Here is a 13,334-nt window from a genome sequence, read left to right on the forward strand (position 1 = left end):
AGCAGGCAAGTCGTAGCCCTCCGGTACGGAGGACTCCATTTCCCAGAAGGCCTGTTTCCAGACGTCTCCCTAGTCTTGCCTCCTCCTCCAGGTGGCAGGCTCAAGGCACGCGGGGAATTGCCTTTGGTTCCTCTTAGTTCCTGGACCGTCCACGGTTTTTTTTCCTCGTACCTTTGCTTTGCTCGGTGAGAACAGGAGGAGAGGGAGTCCACGCGCAGGCGCGGCCCCGGCTCCCTGGTCTGGCGGAGACTTTGTGCTCTGACTCCTGGAGGGCGGGAAGAGCCCGGTGGACCAGTTCCGGGTGCTGAGCTTGGGGGTAGCGGGGAGTGTGCGCATGTGCAACACGGGAGGTGGGGAAGGGGCTGTGGGGCGGGTTTGTGTGGGGAAGGGGCGGGGAGGCTGTGGGTGTCTGTCGGTCCCTTCTAAGGACCTCAGAAACGGGACCAACACGGAAGCGCCTGTGTCAGGCCGGGGCGGCTCTGTCTGGGCCCGGAGCCTTGGCGGGGCTTTGCCCTCCCCCAGAGGAATGTCTTTCCCCAGCCAGGAGGCAGCTGGGGGTGGGGACGGGGGAGGGGCTGGTCTGGGCCAAGAACTTGCCCAGAGAGAAGCTGCCAACTTAGGCCTGGTGGGTGGGGCATGCCGGACCCGATGCCCTGGAGGGAGCCCCGATCTTGGGCACTGAAGAGATGCCCTCACGCTCTCCCCAACCCCCACCTGATGCCCGGCCCCCCTCCAGCACCCCCCTATTCCCCAGTATCCCCAGCAGCCTCCCTCAGTCCAGCCAGTGCAGCTTCTGAATGGAAAGAAGCCAAAGATGATATCAGAGGGGGTGTGGGGGGGGCTTCTTCCTGGCCAGTTCCAGGCCCTTCCCCAACCTGTTCCCCCCTGTGTGCGAGAGTCTCCCCTGAGGCCTGGGAGCCCCTCCGATCCCCCTTCCCTTTCTCCTCCCCCAGGTGCACAGAGAGGAAGTCTCCCCCCTCGGGGCTGCCAACCCCTGAAGCACCCCAGGGTGGCCCCGCAGAGAGCCCACAGCCAGAGGGAATGGCCCCCCGGACCCCGAGGCCCCCCTCTCAGGTGAGTGCAGCCCCTCCCCAGGCTAGTCTGGAATCCAGCAGAACTCAGAGCTGGGTCTCTGCCAGGCCTCCAGAGGTGCCCGTCACTGCTTGTGCTCAGGGGTAGCTCCAGGGTCCACCCTGGATGCCCCCCATCTACAAGGTTCTGGGCTTTCACAGCCTGAATGAGCCGCCCAGGTTCCAGGCAGACCAGCCCAGGCACTGCCATTCCTTCATCTACCCCCCTTGTGACCCCCTCTCTCAGCAGGGATGGCCAACAGTACCCCAGCTCCAGGAATGGCCCAGGGACAGGCTGTGCTCCTGTCCTCCAGCCCCAGGCTTGGGCGGGTTATCAGGCCTGCCAGGGAGGCTTCCAAAGGAGTTTGGGAGGAGATCGTTTGAGGCACAACCAGGAAAAGGAACATTTTTATTTTATTTTTTTGTCATTTCTTTTTTTAAATTATTTAGTCAATTTAGAACATTATTCCTTGGTTACAATAATCACATTGTTTTCCTCCCTCCCCTCCACCTACCCTTTCTGCAGCCCACTTGCAATTTCATTGGATATTACATGTGTCCTTGATCAAAGCCTATTTCCATGTTGTTGTTTGCACTAGGATGTTCATTTAGAGTCTACATCCCCAGTAATATGCCTTCAACCCATGAATTCAAGCAGTTGTTTTTCTTCTGTGTTTCTACTCCCACACTTTTTCCCCTGAATGTGGACAGTGATCTTTCTCGTAGATCCCTCCATGTTGTTCAGGATCACTGCATTGCCACTAATGGAGAAGTCCATTACGTTCAGTTGTACCACAGTGTATCAGTCTCTGTGTACAATGTTTTCCTGGTTCTGTTCCTCTCGCTCTGCATCACTTCCTGGAGGTTGTTCCAGTCCTAATGGAATTCCTCCACTTTATTATTCCTTTTAGCACAATAGTATTCCATCACCAACATATACTACAATTTGCTCAGCCATTCCCCAATTGATGGGCATTCCCTCATTTTCCAATTTCTGGCCACCACAAAGAGCGCAGCTATGAATGTTCTTGTACAAGTCTTTTTCCTTATTATCTCTTTGGGGTACAAGTCCAGCAGTGCTATGGCTGGATCAAAGGGCAGACGGTCTTTTAGCGCCCTTTGGTCATAGTTCAAAATTGCCCTTTAGAATGGTTGGATCAATTCACAACTCCACCAGCAATGAATTAATGTCCCAACCTTGCCACATCCCCTCCAGCATTCATTACTGTACTTTGCTGCCATGTTAGCCAATCTGCTAGGTGTGAGGTGATACCTCAGAGTTGTTTTGATTTGCATCTCTCTGATGAACACTTTTTCATGTGCTTATTAATAGTTTTTATTTCTTTAACTGAAAATTGCTTATTCATGTCCCTTGCCCATTTATCAATTGGAGAATGGCTTGATTTTTTGTACAACTGGTTTAGCTCTTTATAAATTTGAGTAATTTGACCTTTGTCAGAGGTTTTTGTAATGAAGATTGTTTCCCAATTTGTTGCTTCCCTTCTAATTTTGGATGCATTAGTTTTGTTTGTACAAAACCTTTTTAATTTGATGTAATCAAAATTATTGATTTTACATTTTGTAATTTTTTTTCTAGCTCTTGGTTGGTTTTAAAGTCTTTCTCAAAGATCTGACTAGCATACTATTCTGTGTTCGCCTAATTTGCTTATCGTTTCCTTCTTTATATTCAGGTCATTCACCCATTCTGAGTTTATCTTGGTGTAGGGTGTGAGATGTTGATCCAAACCTAATCTATTCCATACTGTCTTCCAATTTTCCCAGCAGTTTTTAATCAAATAGTGGATTTTGGTCCCAAAAGCTGGGTTCTTTGGGCTTATCATAGACTGTCTTGCTGAGGTCATTTACCCCGTCTATTCCACTGATCCTCCTTTCTGTCTCTTAGCCAGTACCAAATTGTTTTGATGCCCACAGCTTTATGGTATAGTTTGAGATCTGGGACTGCAAGGCCTCCTTCCTTTGCATTTTTTTTTTCATGATTTCTCTGGATATCCTTGATCTTTTTTTCCTCCATATGAACTTTGTTATGTTTTTTTTTTTCTAATTCAGCAAAAAAGTTTTTTGGTAGTTCAATGGGTATGGCACTAAATAAGTAAATTAATTTGGGTAGGATTGTCATTTTTATTATGTTACCCAGAGTAACAAGTTCCAAAGAAGAAACTGTCTTCTTTCCGTGGAACTGAGGTCTCTACATTCTTCCCTGTGAGCCTGATTTCTCTGATTCCCATTGACGCTGAAATCTTTCTGCCTTCTGGATCTAAGTATATTTGAATGAGAACCTTTGTTTTCCTTGCTAGTGGTGTCTGCTCTTTCCTGTCTGAACTCTTTGAATGTCCTTCATATATATCAGGACCAAATCTGCCTCCCAGACCTGGCTCCAGGGTCTCCTCTCTCCCCTTGCTACTATTGTGAGAGAGTGAAAGCTGGTTCTGGCCCAAAGAACTTTTGCTCAGACCCGGACCTCCCAAGACATGAAAGTGTTTGTTGAAGGATGTTACCCATAGTGTCATCATGGGGATGGACAAAGTTGAGTTTCAGATTTCTAGGTGGTATTGAGGGTCTGGGAAATTGTGTCCTGTCATGCTTGGAGACTCAACCTTTCCTTACACTATTCCTCCCCTGGATGTCCCAGAGACATTCCAGGCTGAAAAGTAGGGAATGAGTCAAGAAAAGAGGTGAAATGGAAGAATATCCATTACCAAGTATACCCTTTGTTTCCCTTAGAGAAGACTGGAGAAGTAGAAGAGCCCTGCATAGTATGTAAGGGGTAAATTTAGGGGTTTCTGACTAAAATATTATACTTATCGTTGCCAGGGATTAATTCAAATCCCAACAAAAGTACTCAAGTCAGTTTGGGAATTTTATGGTGGTTTAATTAATATAGAGGGAAGCAATTAAGTAGAAGAGAGAGGGAAAAGGGTATAAGATTTCTCCGACCTAATCTGAGCCAGGGGGAATTCAGAGAACTTCAGCCATGAGGTCTCCTCCAATATTTAATCTAGTTTGGCTTCCAGTCGTGAGGCCTCCGAATTGAGGGACCTCCTAGGAGGATAGCATTTTACGAAAGGCAAAGGAAAAAGAAGGAATCAGCCTAAACTCCAAGAGAGCACAGGGAAGACTCCTCACATGACCCACACCAAGATGCTAAAACGCTGCCACGAGCCACATTGCAATTTGAACCCAACCTCTCTGAGAGAGAAACCCCGAACTCAATGCCTCCGCGCCTCTAGTTCTGACTCTCAATTCACTAAGCTACCCAGCTGCCCCCAGTAGTTGATTCTTGGTTGTAGACCTAGTTCCCTTGCTTTCTGAAATATATTCCATGCTTTTCAGTGCCGTGGTCAGGGTCCAGCCTCACTTGCGACTCCAGGGTTCCCGACAGGTGGTGAACAATCAGTCAAAATAAATAAAATCAAATAAATAACAAATGGAAGATAGCTTAATCATAATGGCCATGGGATTGCTTTGTATCTTAGCTGCTCCGACATTCCTAGGCCTGGGATTTATTTTTATACCCATTTTCTTGGCATGTAGGTATACAAAATCAAAGAGAGATAATTGGAAAAGTGATACATCAACTTTTAACATATCACTTGATTAACATTCTATATTTTTGTATTGTGATTACAGACAGAATACAAAGATAAATGATTTCGTCACAGGTGGCTCACTAGGGAGTTTGAGTTACTGATTTGTGTAATTGAGTCACTGAGGCATATTGAAGCTTAGTGTATCTATACTGTACCTGTGCATATTGTATGGGCCTCTAGGATTGATTTGTGTGCTGGCCTCATGAGAAAGTTTTGGGCTTGGCCTGTAGCTGTGGTTTTGCTGGGAATTATGTACCTGAGTAAAAGTTAACTCATGATAGTCTTTTGGGATTGGGTTTGAGGGTCTGATCTTTTGGTGGTGTTTTGGGGGATTAGGGTACAGGTGTTTTGTTCTTGCATTATTTCTTTTGAGACTAGGGGGAATAATAATCATGTCAATTCATAGGTAAGGGGCATTGATGAAAGGGGTCATGCAAGGGCGATAGAGTGGGCAGTCACATCTCGCCAAAGACTACTCTGTGGTCTCCCCAGCTACCACGCATGACTCTGTCAAGGTGTCGTGGACTGATAGCCCCCAGCATATCCCCCCTTTTTAAAAATTTTTGAGCTGAAGAGACTTCCATGCAATTTGGAATTGCCAAATGGTGGACCCTAGGTATCAGATGAGGACTGGAAAGCAAAAAAATAAAACAAGAGCAAATTCACAGTCAATAAAGGTATGGGTCAAATCACTGTTGGAGTTAAGGGAAGAGATATTGTCATAAAATGAATTAGCAATGGATGAGGCTGAATAAAGGGAGGTACCAGAGTGACTGATATCCATGATTTGCCTATGTAATGTGGACTCCTTGTTGGGAAGGTTGCTAGTGATGCAATGAGTGCAGTGATATCTAATAAGGGATGCAATGAAGGGTTTAGGATGGTTTAAACAGTTGGAAATTGTAGGGCATAAATTCCTAGACCATCATACCAGTCAATAGTCATTAACAGGAAGCATAATAAAGGGTGGTTATTTAACAACAAATACAATGATAGCAGGAATGGAGGGATTAAGACAATTGTTAAAATACATAGAAAAAATTTCTATAAGTTGTAGGGGAAACACATTGTACAATCAATACATAGGTTTGAGTGGGTTTGGAACATTAATTGTCACTAGGGTGCAGTATAATACAGCAGGAGGAGAGAGAAGCAATGAATTTCCACAAAGAAAAATGAGTAGTGGGAGATAAGGGGCTTTCAATGGCAGAAATACCAGAGGGTACAGATAAAATGCCTAGCATGGCAAGAATTAAGGCATTAGTACAGTGGTTCTCAACCTTTCTAATGCCATGACCCCGCAATACAGTTCCTCATGTTGCGGTGACCCCAAACCAAAAAATTATTTTGGTGGCTACTTCAAAACTGTAATTTTGCTACAGCTATGATTCGGAATGTAAATACCTGATATGCATTATGTATTCTCATTGCTACAACTCGAGAGGTTGAGAACCTCTGCATTAGTACAATCAGGAGGTATAAATTGTTGCTTGCCCATTCTTTGTTTTGCTTGGGCTACAAGTGTCCCAATTTGTCCCCAAGTTGGTAGAACATCATGTTGTTTTAGCACAGTTTCTGTATCTGCATTTTCCCAGGCTTGTTGTTGGGCTGGGAGTCATGGCAGGTATGGGTGAATCTTTCCCGAATCCAAGTGTGTATGAGAGTACCTGGGGGGAAAACACAAACGGATCCTTGCCCCCCAAAGAGGGCTGGAACTACCGATGATTAATAATGATACTTTTCCAAATGACCTTTTGTCTTTTTTTTTGTTAGCAATTAGCAAGAGCTTTGGATGTATGTATTGGGCCATTATCTATTTTGAAGGTTTGGGAGATGCAGAACGCATATTGCTTTGTAATAAGTAAAATAGTTGAGGTCATAAACTGTAGTGATTAAAATAGTGAAAGACTTAAATTGTTGTAGATAAAAGAGTGGATGAGTAAATTGTGACTGCAGAAAATATATTTTCACTACAGTGTTTTGTTTTTAAATCAATATATAAGGTGGTCGCCAGGGAAATATTCCCAATTATGAATATACCCAAGTCAACTTGGTTGTATAGAGAATTTAATTAATAATACAATGAGGAATTAAAGAAAGAAAGAAAGAGTAAGAAAGGAATAAGTATGAAGGGCCTTAAGCCAACATGGCCTAGACCTGAGTCTTAAGAGAGAGATCAGTCAGTCCTTAATCACTCACCACAAGATCTGTCCAAGCAAGAATATAGACAACAGTTCAGCCAGTCATCCTTCTCCAGAGAGGGATTCTTCTGACTGTCCTCAAGAGACTGTTCTTCAACAGATTCTCTTCAGAGCTTCCTTAGAGACTCTATTTTCTTAGGAGACTGTCATCTCCTTATATAGGGAATTTTCTCCTCTGTCACCTCCCCTAAGTTCTCCCATCTACCAATCACAGTAGACGTTTTTCAAAGGACAGCCCATTCTTAGTTCACACCTGAGTAGACTAATCTTTTGAGTAATTCACAACTGAGTAGACTAGAATCTCTGAGTAAGTTTCTCACCTCTTTGCTCCTTGTAAGTTCACAAGTTGCCTGACCCTTATAGGTACTTAGCACCCTTTTGTATTAGATCCAAAAATAGGCATAGCTTGAGAACTTTTTGTCTTAGTCTAAGTATGGGTTTAAGTACTTTTCATTGTTCAGCAAAGAGTTTACAACTTTATCTCCCCCTAAGGCCTGCTTAAGGATGGTGAAGTAGAGTTCTCACATTCCTGATCAAGTACCTTCACTGCCCAAATGGGGAATGGTCTTAACCCAACCTTATGAAGTAGGGTCTGGGAATTTTAAGGTTCACACCTTCAATAGTATAAATAGAAGTAAAAATTTATCCAATGATACACAGATGGGCAGGATTTAACATGTATTCCAAATAGCAGTTATTAATATTGATGAAACTTTAGCTGAATTTTCTTTTCTTCTTCATGGTTCTTGTTTGTCTGGACCCTGATTTATGTGGTCCATGTTGCTTTGGATAGATCCTTTTATTAAGAAATTTGGTGGAACTAACATATTGTGAAATAAATTCTTTTACTTCAGGAGATATAAAAATTTCTGAGGTCCTAACCTTTTATTTAAAATTTTTGATTTTCTTTCCCTTATAAATAACTAAATTATATTTGTAACATTTAATTGTAGGCCAATCAGAATCTCAGTAATGCAAGGAAAAAAGATTTTGTTTAAAAACATACATGCATAGACTAAGCAGTAAAATCAATAAAAGCAAGATATCATAGATGTGGTTGTTGTTATTATTATTATTATTTTTGGTACCAAAACTACCCATTTTCTTTTTTTTTTTTAAATATATTTTATTTGATCATTTCCAAGCATTATTCGTTAAAGACATAGATCATTTTCTTTTCCTCCCCCCCACCCCCCATAGCCGACGCATAAGTCCACTGGGCATTAGATGCAAAACTACCCATTTTCAATAATACTCCAGTTGTCACATTTGGAAACAGGTTGCTTGCATGTTTACATAACCTAGCAATTGTTAAAATATTTGCCCCAAATAAATGTAAGGTTCTCACTAACTTTGCTACATAGAAGCTTTATTTATATGCATTTCACTATAGTGATGAGAAACTATCCTATCCTATCTTAAAAGTCTATTTAAAATTAGTATAATAGAACTTTTTTGTGCTCTCTAAGAATTCTCTTTATTGTAGTAGGAAGAGGGAGAGATAACAGGTAACTTCCTGTAATGGGAGAAAGAGGGGGGGGTGAGTGTGATGAAACAGGTTTACTCAAAAATTAAAATAATCTTTAATAGTATTATTTTAAAGTCACAGGATTATTGTTTTCAAAATTATATGTGGATTCCCATAATAAAGGTGGATAATGGAATCCCTTTTCCAATAATCAATGAAATTATTTGTAATCAAAAACTGCTTCTGTTTGCCAGCTAGTGAATGATTACTTAACTCTAGCTGTGGAGAGAAAGAAGGAAGGGGTAGCAGGGACTCCGAATGAGTCATCAAGTTTGTATCCTAGTGATTTTAAACAATTCCTTTGAGGAGTTAATATACTTAACTTCTCAAAATGTAATCTTAAATTTATATCATGAATGTATTATGGTTCACACAAAAGCAGTTATAGAAAAAAATTGACATTTTCATTTATAAAAGGTAATCTAGATATTTTCTCAAAAGTTTATCCTAACCACTTGAACTATAAGTCTTTCAATTCTAATTATTTACATTAGCATCTTAAACAGTTAATCCAGTTATTCATAAATCATTGCATTTTTATTTTTGTTTAACTAACTGTAATATAGCCATTGTTGTTATTAAAAGGAAGGCATGTTCTCTAACCTGAGCTTCTTTAGGATTCTAGATTTAAATTTTGGACCTTTTCAGTTATATCACATAGCCAAATTGTGCAGTTTCAATTAAAAAAAAAAAACAAACGCCTTTTATTCCTGTCTGCTTCTAGAAAAGTTCATATTTTTACTTAATAGTAGTTTACAGAAATTATAATATTTAGGCATACTCAAATAAACTCTTAATATTCCTCTTACTTCTTTAAGCCTCAGTTGTAATATGTCTTATTATCAGATCAAGATTTATTCCAGCTATCAGTTAACCTCTCAGTTTTTTCAAATTATATCTCCAAAGTTTAGATAAGGTAGCTGAAGTTTTTTATCTGTTTAAAATATTTTGTTGTATTGGTCCTTTAATATAAATGTAAAATAATTACAAGCACTTTTGTTCTTCTTCCTGTACCTGAGGAAGGGGCTAAATTACTTTTGGAATGTATCCAGGACAGTAGATGCTTGACTGCACTTGTAGTCTAAGAAGATCTTTCTCTTCATTCCAATCTTTTTTTAACATTTTAGTTACATGTTTTTAAAACCTTGATTTTAAATTGCTCCCAATATATTAATTAAAAACTTCACAATTTCCAAATTCATTTTGTTTAAAGTTCTCTGATATTTCCTTAAGATTCCAGTTTTCCTTTCAAACTTCTGCTCCAAGCAGGATAAAACCTTCAGTTTTTGTCTCTATTACTCTTACTATAAGTAGGGGAGAGGCAACTACCTTTTACCTATATTTAATAGCCTAATAATGAATCTTATTTGACTTCTGGGCTGGTCAAATTTCCTTTGCCAGGAGCACTATACACAATCTGAATAAAAATTAATTTTCTTCACAGCCCAATTTCATACATATTTTGTGTACATCTATTATGACATTATAACAAATTATATTTGAATATATTTCTTCTTATTCATAGCACATATATTCCCAATCAAGTATAACATTGTTTAAAAGTTCCAACATTAGCCATACATCACGTACTTAACAACTATGCAAATTCCCTTATGCTAATTACCAGTTCTGAACTTCTAAAATTTCAGTGCTAACCTGCAATCACTTGTTGCTGTCTTTGAATGACACTCATTTTGAAATCCAACATTTAATTCTTAGAAAAAGTTCTCCACTATGACTCTTGTCCGACTGAATTTTACACATAAACATCTTATGTTTTACTAAGCATTCAGTATGGTTTTTTGCCTTTTAAAAAGGAAAAATTTCTCTTGGTGTCAAGCTGTCTATTAATTACCTTCAACCAGTTCTAAACTTATTGCAATCGCTGTCTCTTATAGGTCCTAATGTTGATAAACAGACCTCTGCCTTGAACAGAATTGAATTTAGCTAACATATCACTTATAACTAAAATTCCACTTATCACAGTACATTTTCAGACTTGCAGTTTTTCAAGGTTACCTATATAAGATCTTTAATATCAAATCTAAGAGAATAGCCAATTTTTGGGATAAAAGTTCTCTTTGTGTGTTCCAAATCATTTTTTCTTCTGGATGGGCCCTTTCCAAAACAAAAGGAGAGAAGGTTTATGGAACATAAATAACCTCTTTTTGGCAGAGGACTTTGAAGCAATTTTTGTAATTGACCAATTAAGGAAACACGAACACAAAACTTATGACGTAGACATACATTGAATCGCACATAACAAACATTAAGCATGTACTAAGGGAAACATGCTTTTAAGAGTTAAGGTGTTTACTCAAGATCTTGAGGAAGAAAGAAAAAGGAAGAAGAAAGAATGAAAAAATCCATCTTGCTGTTTCCAAGGTACTATCCCTTTAAAAGTGTTAGAGGTGAAAAAAAGTTTTTTGGCTCCACAGATTGTATTTGAAAAGGCAGATGACAAGGGGTTGGAAAAATGGGCTTTTCTCTGCTAAAGCTGAGGATCTGGGGGTTGTGGAGGTTGAGGAGGAGGGGGACCCCTCATTCCTGAGCATTCACTCCTCTTTCCCTCAGGTGGGGGACTTGCTGGTGGTTGTCTAGCCTGAACAGGGCTGTTATAAGATTTTAAGTCAGCGCTAATTTTTTCTTCTGTGTCTAAATCTACCGTCCTTACATTGGGGAACGAGAGACTGCAATTTTGAATAAACTCCAAGAACTTAGTCAGCTGTGACTTGCTTGCTTTTCTCTCCTTTACTCCCTTTTCTGAAAACTGTATTTAATTACTTCAGTGAATAACTTGCTTTCTTTCAATTCACTGTGTCCCATGGCGGCCCGTTGCTTCTCCTAGCCTGTTCTGAAACTGCTCCTCCTTGGGAGCCCGCCCCTCTTATATTAGGGACCCTGGATTACTCCCCCCAAACCCTGCTATATCCACAGGGGGGGCTGGGACCTTTTCCGGGAGGAGAACCTGATCCATTCGAAACTTTTAGGGTTAGGAGAAGGGGACTTACCTAGCCGGGAGTGGTTCCTGTTCGGGCGCCAGAATGCCGCGGTCAGGGTTCAGCCTCACTCATGACTCGAGGGTTCCTGACAGGTGGTGAATGATCAGTCAAAATAAATAAAATCAAATAAATAACAAATGGAAGATAGCTTAATCATAACGGCCATGAGATTGCTTTGCATCTCAGTTGCTCTGACATTCCTAGGCCTGGGATTTATTTTTATACCCATTTTCTTGGCATGCAGGTATACAAAATCAAAGAGAGATAATTGGAAAAGTGATACATTAACTTTTAACAAATCACTTGATTAACATTCTATATTTTTGTATTGTAATTACAGACAGAATACAAGATAAATGATTTCGTTACAGGTGGCTCACTAGGGAGTTTGAGTTACTGATTTGTGTAATTGAGTCACTGAGGCATATTGAAGCTTAGTGTACCTATACTGTACCTGTGCATATTGTATGGGCCTCTATGATTGATTTGTGTGCTGGCTTCATGAGAAAGTTTTGGGCTTGGCCTGTAGCTGTGGTTTTGCTGGGAATTATGTTCCTGAGTAAAAGTTAACCCATGATAGTCTTTTGGGATTGGGTTTGAGGGTCTGATCTTTTGGTGGTGTTTTGGGGGATTAGGGTACAGGCGTTTTGCTCTTGCATTATTTCTTTTGAGACTAGGGGGAATAATAATCATGTCAATTCATAGGTAAGGGGCATTGAGATGAAAGGGGTCATACAAGGATGATAGAGTGGGCAGTCACATCTCGCCAAGGACCACTCTGTGGTCTCCCCGGCTACCACATGTGACTCTGTCAAGGTGTCGTGGACTGATGGCCCCTAGCATTTCAGTCCTTAAGTGTAGATGCAGCCAGATCCTGTGTTATCCTCACTGTAGTTCCATGGTATCTAAATGACTTCTTAGCAGCTTCTAAAATTTTTTCCTTGATATGGTAATGCTTGAATTTGGCTATAAAAGTCCTGGGTGTTGTCACTTGGGGATTAAGTGCAGGAGGTGATCTATGGATTCTTTAAATTCATTCACATTCAGAGTTATGATTACTAGCTGTGTATTTCCCAGCATTTTTGATTTCTACTCCTGATCCTGACTTTTCTTCTTTCACTATTTCCTTCTACACCAATGTTTGTTTTTAATCAGTCCCCCTAGTCCCCACTCTTATTTTACTTCCCTTTTTACCCCCTCCCTTCTTATTACTCCCCCTTATTTTCCCTGAAGTCTTTCTAAAATTACCCCCTCCTTTCCTCTCCCTCCCTTGTATTGCTTCCCTCCCCAGCAGTCTGTTTATTACCCTTCTACTCCCCTATAGGGCGCAAATCTATTCTCTGCCCCAATGGATCGGATTATTCTTCCCTCTTTGGGTCAATTTCAAAGCACGTAAGAGTTGAGTATTTCCTATCTCGAGCCTCGTTACTTTTCCAGTGTATTGATGTTCTCCCCCCTCCTGCCATGAGCTTCTTTGTGACATATAAATTTGCCCCCATTTGTTTCTTTTCCCATTTCTTTTAGTATTAATCTTTTTTTTTAGCTCTAGTTGTGTATATATATTTACATATATATAAACACATATATTTATGCATGCATATGTGTATATACCCATTTATGTCTTGTCCTTTCATCCTAAACAGTTTGTCACTGTTCCCTCTAAGTGTAATTCTTCTAGCTGCCCAGGTGATAACAACTGTTTTTAAGAGTTACCAATGACCTCTAATAGGGATACACATCATTTTAATTTATTGAGTTTCTTAAATTTTTTGTTTTTTTGTTTTGTTTTTCTTTTTTCCCTCTTTTTAAATTACCTTTTGATGATTCTCTTGACTTGTGCTTGGACATCAAATTTTCTGTTCAGGTCTGGTCTTTTCTTTACAAATTCTTGGAATTTTTCTATTTTGTTGAATGACCATACTTTC

General features: G+C 40.3%; 1 protein-coding gene across 1 annotated transcript in view; it reads left to right on the top strand.

The window, feature by feature from the left end:
• The window catches only part of LOC100021511 (zinc finger protein 345-like), a 40,737-nt gene continuing 27,403 nt past the window's right edge, over positions 1-13,334 (top strand). Inside the window, exons 1-2 of the mRNA XM_016422389.2 lie at positions 1-185; positions 954-1,074. Of these exons, the coding sequence (XP_016277875.1) occupies positions 1,042-1,074 (33 nt within the window). The 5' untranslated portion in view covers positions 1-185; positions 954-1,041. The remainder of the gene's footprint in view (positions 186-953; positions 1,075-13,334) is intronic.

The sequence above is a fragment of the Monodelphis domestica genome, chromosome 4, assembly GCF_027887165.1.
Source record: "Monodelphis domestica isolate mMonDom1 chromosome 4, mMonDom1.pri, whole genome shotgun sequence".
Classification (NCBI taxonomy): Eukaryota; Metazoa; Chordata; class Mammalia; order Didelphimorphia; family Didelphidae; genus Monodelphis; species Monodelphis domestica.